This window comes from Arctopsyche grandis, chromosome 4 (assembly GCF_051622035.1).
Source record: "Arctopsyche grandis isolate Sample6627 chromosome 4, ASM5162203v2, whole genome shotgun sequence".
NCBI classification, from domain to species: Eukaryota; Metazoa; Arthropoda; class Insecta; order Trichoptera; family Hydropsychidae; genus Arctopsyche; species Arctopsyche grandis.
The window spans coordinates 9,588,087-9,600,503 of record NC_135358.1 but is presented as its reverse complement, the minus strand read 5'-3'; the positions used below and the strand labels follow the sequence as shown (position 1 = coordinate 9,600,503).

General features: G+C 34.3%; 2 protein-coding genes across 2 annotated transcripts; one reads left to right on the top strand and one right to left on the bottom strand.

Moving 5' to 3' along the window:
- Positions 1-1,839: 1,839 nt before the first annotated feature.
- LOC143910541 (RING finger protein 141-like) lies at positions 1,840-3,269 on the top strand. The gene is made up of 3 exons (XM_077429052.1): positions 1,840-2,153; positions 2,360-2,785; positions 2,985-3,269. The coding sequence occupies exons 1-3, from the start codon at positions 1,981-1,983 to the stop codon at positions 3,151-3,153; spliced, it is 768 nt and encodes a 255-aa protein (XP_077285178.1). The 5' UTR covers positions 1,840-1,980; the 3' UTR covers positions 3,154-3,269.
- A 1,772-nt stretch (positions 3,270-5,041) lies between these two features.
- Positions 5,042-10,277, bottom strand: LOC143910550 (protein SPT2 homolog). The gene is made up of 7 exons (XM_077429065.1): positions 10,102-10,277; positions 9,097-9,622; positions 8,648-8,923; positions 7,051-8,061; positions 6,842-6,968; positions 6,614-6,699; positions 5,042-6,505 (listed from the first exon to the last, which is right to left on the bottom strand). Exons 1-7 carry the CDS (start codon positions 10,162-10,164, stop codon positions 6,420-6,422), a joined length of 2,175 nt encoding a protein of 724 aa, XP_077285191.1. The 5' UTR covers positions 10,165-10,277; the 3' UTR covers positions 5,042-6,419.
- Between the last annotated feature and the right edge of the window lie 2,140 nt (positions 10,278-12,417).

Sequence of the window (12,417 nt, the reverse complement as noted above, 5' to 3'; positions counted from 1 at the left end):
GATAGAAATTCAATACATATACGTACTTATTTTATAAAAAATTTCAACTTAAGTTCAGCATGAAATGCCTTCATTCTTGTTAATCTTATGTGTGCCTGTAATCTATCCCATTGTTATGAACTTTGTTCCTTCTTTGATACTTTCAAACAGTAAACATCACTGTTTTTAATTTATTTATTTATATAAAGAAGTGTTTCAGAAAAAAAATATTGCGGTTTCCCTTTGTCATTTGAGTGATAGGAGGAATGGAAAATACCTTGGTAAAAAATTTGGTTGTTCCAATTTTGTACATAAATCAGTAAATTTATTATTACATAAAATAATGCACCTGGATTTTAAATCTCATTTTAATGCCTACTTCTGTAAGAATATTCAAAATCAACCAGAAGTAGTTGAATAGGTATATTCTAGGTATATCTGGCACCCAAAAACTCCATCAATCGAAAGCCAGCCACGCAAAATATTGTACTAACGATAACTCGAGTGCCAGATGTTCAGCGATCGAGATTTTAATGAATAATAATAATTTTGAAGAATAATCCGTTTACCATTGCATTATATGTAGCTTAAAATTGGCAAATTTCCCTATTTGTACTGTATATGTTACAGTGAAATTATAATTACACTGACATTTCCGTGAAATGTCAGTGTAATTATATCTAATACATTTTCTCTGGGTATAGTTATATTTTCAATACGGTAATTACATATTCACAGGCCCGTGTTAGTGAAATTATAATTTTTGACAGTTGGATGATAGTGAAATGCCGAACTCGTGCTCACACGCCGTCCCCGCAAACCCGCTCCTGTCCATTCCCATTCTGTATAATATATTAATACACATCATAATATCTTAGCAGCTAACAATATTTTATTTAAGGCTAGGTTAGGTTAGGTTAAGTTAGGGTTGGTTTTATTTATTTAAGGTTTAGTACGTGGGACAGATGTGTTGACCGTGTCCCGGTCTAAGAAAACACCGTTTGTGTTTGTAAGAGGATCGTTTATTTTTGATCAATCGTTACGATGGTTATTGTATGTACGAAGAGGTTGAGCTTCGGAGAAGTGAGCTGGTTGAACTCCAGAGGTTCACTCTAGTGTTGGGAGCTGGTGCATCGCTTTATATACGTTCTGGCTTCAAGCGTCCGTATGCAGATGCTTTGTCTTCGTTTCCAGGACACGTGTTGACCTATTTTCGAGGCGCGCGCTCGGTACACGTGTGGTTTATAGCTATGGAGTCAGCGTGCCACGCGTAAACGCATGTGTCGCGGTTGCCTGATGACATCACTGTTGGGTTTCGTTCGTTTTACGATCAAGCGATGAACTCTTTCTTCTGGAATGGTCGAAGGGGTCGTTGCCCTTGAGTTATGCATGTTTGTACAGGATGGATGATGAAATCACTGGTTTTGATTCGTAATAGCACAAGTTGTGCTATATTCCTACAAAGGTAAGGTTAGGTTTGGAAGTTAGGGTTGGTAGTACGACGTGCACTATCGTGTGGTGCATTAACGTTCGAATTACAAATTCACTGACATTGAGAAGTGAATTTGTCGTTCTATTACTACAACCGTACTCACTGCTTGAGTAAGAGAAATTATAATTTCAGTGACAATAACAGTTTCACTCTAAGATATACACAGTTTTCATTTGTAAGAACTTTTTCGATAAAAGTGCTGTAAAAACCTTTAAAAATGACGTAAGCAATTTCTCCAGTTCGTTGAAATTTTTAAATTACATCAAATTCAATTTCGAATAGAAATAACAAACCTAGGAATATCTCGTTGATACATTTTCAAAAATTAATACTGGTCGAAATTGATGGTGTTTAGAATATCGAAACCCATTCCATGAACGCTGTGATAACACGCAAGTGCCGATGACAGCTTTTACGGCGATAGTGTAATTCAATAAACATTTCAGTCAGACTTAAAAATTCATCAGGGTTGTTAATCGTGTGGTATATAAATTTATATAATTCCCACAATGGGGCAGGGCTCAAGCTCCAGTTGCGGTTCTGGAACCAACCATGAGGATCTGGGATCCTTTCCCGTCGAGTTGGTCCAAGAAGACCTGCTGCGACATGCCAGAATCTTCGCCGAGATCGCTGCTCTATCGTACGAAGACTTTGTCCGGCAAATGGGAGAACTCAACAAATTGTAAATAAACATACCATCCCTCTAATTTATAAATAAAATGCATAATTTATTACTCATAGAAATTTAATCGTTTGAACCATTGCACAAAACAATTATATTGTTTTCGTTTAAAATCAGCTTCTCATGATAGAACCTCTTAGTTCAATTAAGTGAGAAGATCAATATTTCTTTATTCAAACCTCCGTATCTGATGATATTATTTTCAGGTCAAAAAAATGTCTGGATTCGAATGGGAAGCAACTGGTCTTTGCGGTGAAAAAAGGCACCGATTCGACAATCCTCTGGAAAGGCACCGTTCGTATTGGTTGTGTCAAGATTGATCCGTCGACATCATCCGTAGAAACTTATCGTCTAATCAATCTGGCAGAATTTTTGCAAGTGTTTAAAACTCTTCAAGGACATATCAAATGCATAGAAGCAAATGCTAAAAAGATCACGATAAATGCAAGCACTTCAAGCGATACAAATTCAACGCCATATTTGACTGCTTCGATTTTATTACAAAAAATTGATGATATTGATAAATGTAAAAATTTTGACAAACTTACAGAATGTTGTATTTGCCTAGAAAGAAAACCAGAAGTGAGTCTACCTTGTGCACACTCATACTGTCTTACCTGCATAGAACAATGGTAAGCATTATACATACATATGTATGTACATATCAGTGGCATGCGGTGGAAATTTATGTCTCTATCGCACAGCTTTACTTCGACGTGCGATAGAAACAGAGAAATTTCCACCGCACGCCACTGATACGTCCATATAGTACATATAAATTTATAAAGACTGTATGTTTGCCATTTTCTTAATATAAAAATTCACTTTTAGGAACGTTAAATTGAACAATAAAACGTGTCCAATATGTCGAGAAAGGCTAGAGACCACCGACGATACCTGGGTGATTTCCGATGCTCCCGATACGGATGAAATAGTTGCTGAAATATGTTCCAATTTGGAAGAATTATCTCAACTATCTCCAAAACACATGCCAAAATAATTATCAATTTTTATATGTTTGTGCAATTCTTTAAATAGCTCATCAAAATATTACATATACATATGTATTTATAATATATTAGTTTTAATCTATCAATAATAAATCATTTTTAAATTATATTATTCTAAAAGATATTTTATGTGTATATAACCAGTGGCGGCTCGTCCATACGCACTGCGGTACTGCAGCACCCCCAAGGAAATTGAGAAAAATTTAATATTATTATATACATAAATGTATGTATGTATATTATATAAAAATATCAATATTATTAATATTATTAAGCCTGCCCGCACACCGATACATCCAATAATGATCATACATCGCTGTACTAATATCAGAAAGTGAGGCATCGTTTATGATTTTGTGCAGTACGGTTTTCGATGGAATATGCCGAGTGGGTGAAGGAGGGGCGCGGGGGCAGCTAGAAGCTTGGTCCGTACTGCATTCCCAACAGTGCCATGTAAACACATTTCTTGTTGCGTTCGTGTGCGCTCGACACGCTCCTCACTTTTCTTCTGCACCTTTTGTCTTTCCTTCTACACCTTCTACACTTTCTACGTTTCTACACGTCACTTTAAGTATTTAAGATGGTATCAAAATCAAGAGAAGCTGAGCCAATGTTTTCAAGAACTTAAATATTCTTCCGAAAATACTGATAAAACAATAACAGATTCTACCAATTTACTGAATACAATTTTTTATTTTAGTCAGAACTTTTTCACAAGTTAATGCCGCATCTAGAAATTATTTATAACCAAATGCAATCTAACATAGTAATATCGATGCATTTTCAATTAAAGAAAACTTAAAAAGTTTTACTAATGTCATTATACAAATATGAGATTCCAAAAATATTTGTTGCATATATTATACGCATATATTATCGCACATATTATAGAGGCCAAAAATATGTGTGATGTTATTATTAAGGATATAAAAGAAAGATACACTTTTTCTAATCAATTAAAAGCTGTGAAATTATTTAATAAAGAAAATTTTGAAAAGTACTGAAAGAAAATGCCAATGGAAGATCTACTACTAACCGTTGAATCATATCCAATGTTAGATAAAGAAAAACTTCAAACTGAATTAGAAGTGTTTTACTCAAGGAAAGAAATGCATAGTATTAATGATTTATTAATATTTTTAAAACTTATTTTTGCAATCAATTTATGCAAAGTTCGTGTGGAAATAACAAAACTTATTCAAATTCTGCTTACAACTTCAACTACCTCTGAGCCAGAACGGTGTTTTTCATCAATAAATAGAATAAAAACATACATATATAAGAAACACAATGGTTCAGGAAAGATTGACGGCTTTGTCTATGCTGTCAATTGAAAAAAATGATGATGAACAGTGAAAAATTTAACGAAAAGGTGATAGACCTTTTTTCAAGGAAAAAAGACAGAAGAATCAATTTTATAATGAAATAAAATACATATAATGTTTAATTTTCATCATTTTGATGTTAATAGTAAAATATAATCCAAATATACATTTTTATTATTTTTAATCAACCGCAGCACCCCCAGATATCTTATCCACGAGCCGCCACTGTATATAACTATCATTTAGTGTTAATTCAAAGTTTTAAATACTTGAATTTTTCATTTATTTATTATACTTGGGGGGTGGCAACATAGTCGACGATTATAAAAACTGAAAAAAATCAGAGAAATTCAAATTAATACATACGTAATGAACTGCAGTGGTAAACTCTGATATTTTATTTTGAATCTACCACCATATGAATCATGATAATATTGGATTATCAGTAAACATGATAAAAGTAAACTTTCATCGTTGACAAAAATCTAGTTTCAATAAAAACAAAAAAAAAGATTATAAATAATATGTTAAGGGACAAATAAAATGACATGTGTTAAGTAAAGTTTATCGTTTATTTACATATTTATATAAAATGTCAGATATCTCATGCCATTTGTGATAACAACAAATAATGCTTTGTTTATTTGGTGAAATTTGGAATTGTCTTACTTTCATAAATTTTCCTTTCAAGTATATATGCATGTATGTACATATATTTAGAACATCCAAATTTCACTTAACGCTATGTATCAAAATAATTCCGTTTCTATTAACGGCTAATGAGGCTAGTGTGGACAGCATTGATTGTAAAATAATTTGAGTAACACTATTGTAGAAGGCACGCACATTTTAAATGGAAGTATTGCTTACGAAAGCTCCAAATCAATTATTTATTGCGATATTATCACTAATTTACAGAACCACTCTAGATTCGAGTAATCACATTTTAAATTGCTTTAGTTAAATATATATCTTTATGTATGTACAAACTGTATGCAAAGGGTAAATGGGGATCATTTCAGTATAAGATCAAAAGTAAAAAAACATTAAACCAACCTAATGTTCCCACTTAATATTAAAAATAAATAAAATTATACAAAATGAAAAGAAAAAAAACATGTACGCCAAAATATCTATTCTAAGGTTACTCTAACAAAAATCGATATCACAAAGCAGACTTTCACTATCTTCAGTTCATTAGAAGCTATTTTTATATGTAATTATTTTAGAGATCCCAATGGAGCTACATATATATGTATGTACTTAAGTATATAAATTACAATTCATATATTATTCAGGTGTCAGATGTCCTGCTAATTATAAAAATTACTTTTTATATAAAAAGATGGGTTATACATATGTTACGCAATGCATATATAATAAAAATACAAGTCTAAAGATGATATTTTGGTATAAAAACATACCAATTGAATGTTCAAATATGAACTTCTTTAAAAATGATTGAAATTTACTATCCATATATAAATTTTATCCAGACAAACACACTTTCAAACATGACATAAAAATGGAATTGAAAAAACTCACAACAATGGTAAATTCCTATGAACAATAAATTTATGTAGAACTATCAATATATGTAGCTAAAGATATCCATACCAATCCATGTTAATTAAGCTATAATCAATTTGTTAAAATATTTTAAGAATCACTAAAAATAAAAACATCTAAATACATTAATTTAGATCATGAGAAATTAAGCACATTCATTTCCGTAAAACTTTTGGAATATAAATTCACCCTTAATTCAATCGAATGAAAAAGGAATCATGAATTACAAGAATAAGAGAAACTATTCAAACTAAACTGGAATGGTTTGGTCTGATTTTTCTTTTTATTCATAATTTGAAATGAAAAATTAATAAACAAATGAGAATCACTGGATAACTAAAACTACACATAAAATATATAATTTAGTCGATTCTTCTTTTTTTCTTTCCCGACTTCTTTTGTTTCTCTAATGCCTCCATTCTCATGTCTTCTAAATCTTCCATTATACCTGAAAATAAAACAATTTATTTAACGATACCAATATTTTTGCTTCTATTATAAAAATATGCGATTAAAAAATATATTCTTAAAGTAAAGAATGGATAATTAATCATACCTATTTTTTTACTAATATATTCTTCTCGCATAACCTGGGAATAGTTCGATTCCATGTTTGCAACATCATCTTCAGTATCTCGATATCTAAAAAAATAATAATTGAATAACATATGTACTCATGTACACACATAGGACCAATATGAGAAAATATAATACTAAGCAATGTTAAAGATTATTTTTTTACTCGAGTGATAAATATAAACAAAAATTTCAATTCACACTATACCTTGATTTATCATAGCCAAATATTTCTTTAATGTATTTCGATACATCATTTCCCTCTTCAGGACCATCATCTATAAAATCTTCTAATGAAGAATCATATTCAGAATCATCGTCGTCTATAATTCTCCCTGTAAATAAAACAAACAATTATATTTAAGAGTTCAATCACATTAAAAAATTAAAAAAAAAACAAAGACAATATGCACATACTTTTTAAAATTGGTTTTTCTTTCTTTTTTCTTATATCTGGTGGAGGGAATTGACGAGCTCCTTTAACATCTGGTGGAGGAAACTGGCGTATTCCTCGAACATCCGATGGAGGAAATTGACGGACTCCTTTGACATCTGATGGAGGGAATTGACGTGCTCCTTTAATATCTGATGGGGGGAAAGGTCTACTTTTTTTAACATCATTTGGTAAACGTTTTGCGTCTTTATTAGGAGTTAGTGTGTTGAGCTTTCCTGGCTTATTTTCGTATGATGGAGACGCTTTTCTTTCTTGCACATTCAATTTTCCCATTGCAGACAATCTGTTCTTACTCACATCTTTTTCTGAAACTAGGTGCTTTGCTTTTAAATCTTTTGGCCCTTGACCACTTGCACTAGCACTCGTTTTTTCATTTTGATACTTAATTGGTCTTTGATTTCCAATATTGTTTTTAGAAGTTTTAGCACTTAGAGATGAATTAGAATTGGAAGAATTGATAGGATGGTGGCCATTAACCTTCGATGTGGATAGTGATGCTTTATGATTTGCATTACTGAGAGATTTATTTGCGCTTTGGTGTGCAATGCCATTTTTAGAAGATGTATTTTGTGAGTCGTTCGATTCTTTTGGAATTCTACTACTCTGTGACGTATTTAATGGTGTTCTTGAATTATTTATATTATGACTCATATTCATTCTATTTCCCCCATCATTGAATCTAGATTTTTGTAAATTAATATCTTTAGTACCTTTACTAAGCGATTCCCTATTTCTATCATCTTTCTTAATGAGACTTTTCTCTCCTTTATTTCCATCATTTTTGATATTTTTGGGATTGCTGTTATTATTGCTATTATTACTATTATTATTAGACCTATCACCAATTTTTGGAATTCGCATACTAGTCACACTATTTTGAGATTTTGATGCCTCAGGTTTTTTTACGTGTGATGATTTTGATAGAGATTCTTCTCTTTGGATACTAGAGCGTGGTGCTGAATCTTGCTTTTTACCTAAAAAAAAATCTTAGTTAATATTTTATATATCTAGTAATGTATGTATATTCAATCGGATTAAGTATCAACAGTCGTCTCTTGATTCACCTTCGGTTCGCAGACGACATATTGTTAATAATAGTAGAATCGATCATTAATTATTTATATTTAGGGCAAATAATAGACATGTCCAGTAGTAAAGAAGAGGAAATAAAGAGACATGTGAAATTAGGATGGAGTGCATTTGAGGAAATGAACGCCGTTTTTAAATCAAAAATGCCACTTTGTCTGAAGGGAAAGATCTTAAATCATGTGTTTTGCCAGTGATAACATATGGTTGAGAAGTATGACATGGATAGTGGATATATGTAGTGGAGAATGAAGAGATTGAAATGGCAACGGGCAAGTCACATAGCTAGAAGAATGGATGGTGGACAAAATAATGTAAAATGTAAAAGAGTGAAAGGAAGATGGAGCGAGTTGAGCAAAACAGAGACGAATGGAAGCGCGATGGAGAAGTCTTCGTCCAGAAGTACGTGGTGAATGTCTGTAAATGATGATGATGGTATATTCAATTATTATAAAACAAACAATCGAGACAAACCTGTTGGAGCCATTGCTCGTTCTTTTTCCCTACGTAGACGAGCTTCTCTGAAAGCCTTTTGTTCCTCGAATTCCCTCTTCTGTTTTTTAGTCATTGGTCTTTCATACTCTTCACTATATTCAACCTTTTTTGTTTCGACAACTATTGGTTCAAATTGCTTTTTTTCAGCAATTTTCAGCAACTGATTGAAGTCAAGAGGTGGTGGTGCCGGTGGTCGTTTTGGTTTTGGTTTCTCTTCTACCCTTTCTTGCCGTCTAGTAGTATCATCACTATGACCTAAAAATAACACCATTCAATTTGTTAAGTTTATATATTAAAAAAAAAAACAGACATCAATTGAATTCAACACCCTATTTATGGTAATAATATGGCATAAAACATATAAACAAAAATTAGACATCATGATATTTGATCATATGCAAAATAATACGCAACATAAAATTATTTACCATCATCATCTTCGTGTGCATTGGTATGAGATTTCCTTTTTCTTTTATGGGGCATGGAATCCTCCTCTTGCTGTCGGTTAATAGCCGCTCGGACTCTATCTTTTGTACCCAACAAATCGTGACTGATCTTTTTCTTCCCGGTCGGAAACTTCTCTTCCTCAGGTACACTTTTATATCGTTCCATCATTTTCGAATAAAACGCAGACGCCTCCTGAGACACGTAACCGTAATCGTCTTCATCGGGTTGATCGGGACCGTGCATCGTCACCGCAGTATTAACATTATCCACAGCTTCATCGAGCACCGACTTGTTTGCAGACTTTATAACTTTCAACATTTTCTTAATTTTATTTGTAGCTTTAGTGTCTCGCATCGCCAACAATTCATCTCTCTTCCGCCGAGCCTCTTTCGACTTTTGACGTTCCTCTTCTTCTTTTTTGGCAAGAAATTTTTGTATATTTGAAGATAATGTTTTCGATTTATTTTCTTTTTTGGGCGGCTCAAATTTAGTTTTGTAAAAGTTACTCTGAAATTGAAATAGATAAACAGAAGCATATTATAAACATGTATAGATACATGATACCTATATGTAAATCACGTGTATAGATATATGTAAATCAACTAACGTATGGTGTATACCATACGTTAGTTGATTTACAATATGGTAAGTCAGAAAGATATGCGCATATGGAATACTAGCATTATTCAAAATTGAATAGTTATTTATAGAAGTGGTAATTTAAATATGTAAAGAAAAACTAGCTTGAATATTTAATGCAGATAAAATGTTTATATTTCGACACCATACAAGTAAATGTCAGTATGGTGCGAAATATGGAAAATTTTAGCAAATTCGGTGCACATGCGAAAACCTTTTCGAAGTAGATGTGAAGTATATGGAAAGAGTGCTCGAAAAGTAACAGGTAAAATAATATAGGGCATGTTTATGACATGTGAATGCGGTCAGTGTCAATCGAAGAAAGGGTGAAAGTGAAATTGACTCACCTCAGGACGAGCAGCGACGCCTTGGCGCGACGCTGCCGCCTGCAGAACGGAACCGAAATCCATCGGAAGACTCTACACTCCGCGGCCAGCAACCAAGCGACCCACCAACCCCTCCGCGCCCCACTCGCACACTGACATATGACGTACGTCGGGTGGCCTAAGCTCGCCTCTTATACAGCCTTATCCTACACGTGCTTCACATGCTCGCCAGTGCACGCTATATTTGTGTCATTTTTAATGATTAACGATTTGACAAATTTACCGTGTAGGCGGGGGTAGGGGATGTTGACCGTATCCCGGCCTAACAAAACAAGGTTGTGTTTTGTTGGAATTGATTTTGATTTTTAAATGATTTTTATTATTACGAAATTACATATGTTCACAATACATCTTATATCTATTTTAATAGCTACTGATCTACTGATCATTTTCTATTTTACAATTTAATTTGTAGAGATATAGCACGACTTGTGATATCACCTATTTCCCTCATCGAACATAATCTGTACAAATGACATCATCGTGTCCTCTTCTCGTACACGAAAGTTAGCCGTGGCCGAAATACTTCGTCCAGCTTACCCATAGAGGCGATTCGACTCGCTCCAGATACGCAATCACGAGTACACGGGAAATCCCAAGGAGCTACGCAACTACGCATCAAACATCGAAACCGTCGGAATCTTCCAGAACGTGATCTCACCAGCCCAGCTACGCGTTGCTCAAGCAACACCTTTATAAACCAGTGCATCGTCCCCAGATGCCAGTGAGCTTCAGGAACTCGATCTAGCTCGTTCCAGTGAATCCTTTACCTACTTCGCTGTACATACAAATACACCTGTATTAATCGAGTAATAAAGATCCTCTTCAAAATTCAACTGAATTTCCATAGGCTGGGAAACGGTCCAAAACCTTCAACCCTCCTATAAATTTAATTTGGTTAGTAATCATAGTATTATATTATTCTAATGTTAATCTACAGCGTAATAGGAAAAAGAGCTCAAAAACCTATTTACAATCCTTATAAATGCTCATAATACATTTAATCAGTGGCGGCTCATCCGTATGGGCTGCGGGGCTGCAGTCCTTCCAGTACAGTACAAATGCATGCTATTTTTGTCATCCACATGGGCTGCGGGGCTGCAGACCTTCCAGTATAGTACATATTCAAGCTATTTTTGTTTTCATTCGATCACCGGTTTGGTTTACGAGCTACTACAGCCTGAATAATCTCTGCAGACCTCCCACTATGAAATCTCACGAGTCGCCACTGCATCTAATACATCATATTAATTAAAGAATCACTAAAGTCGATGACCTAAAGCAGATTGTGTTTAGGTAAGCTGTGTTTATACCTAAAGGGTATAGAAATTTTGTTGTAATCACCGAGACTCTTCACAAGTGTGTTAGTATGGTTATTAGTGATTCTGTCATAGAATCCACTGGTTAGTTTGTTAGTAATGGTTTTGTTGGAATAAATTGTTTTTATTATATAGCTTTGAGTATACAAGTGTATAAAAGATTATGTTGATGAAGCGGGTATGTTCTGGAAGCTCTCGAAGTGGCTGGATTCGGCTGTGTTTTGGAGCGGTTCTTCCATGTTGGTTGTTGCAGGTTGAGTGGCTACGTCCACACTACCGATATCTACACCCGATATTTGCGAATTTTTCCATAACCAGTTCTTAAATAGCAACCACAGGTTGCAATATGGGAACTGGTTATGGAAAATTCGAGAATATCGGTAGTGTGGACGTAGTCAGTGAGGCTGCTTCTAGCTGACTGGTTTTTAGTGTAGCATGATGGTTGCTGGCAATTTTTCTAAACACATTTAGAAAAAACTTTCGCCTTTGGCGCTCTAATTGAATATTTTATATGGCTTTTGGCGCTCTAATTTTAAATTTTAAAGGGCCTTTGGCGCATCATGCGGCGCCCTATCTTATTTGGCGCCCTCGGGTGCCGCCCGACCCAGCCCCCCCCCCCCCCCCCTAAAACCGGCACTGGGTCCAACTGGGTCCGCTGTATGCGGCTCGTGTGCAAGGAATGCGGTTCGTTCCGTTTGATTTGGTAGGGTAGAACGTTCTCAAATATGTGGCGTCGTTCCACTTGATTTAGTTTTTATTACCCTTTGTTCCAATGGGTTACAATGTGGCCGTTTGATGTACAACTGTACTTTAATGATGCAGGTGGTCTTCGACTTCGCGTCATTCCGCTTGATTTGTTAGGGTGGAACTTTCTTGATTCGAGATGACGTCAATGGTTGAGCGTGGGAAATGGGCAGCCGAAAAGTCCATCATACTAAAGATAGCTATCATACTAACG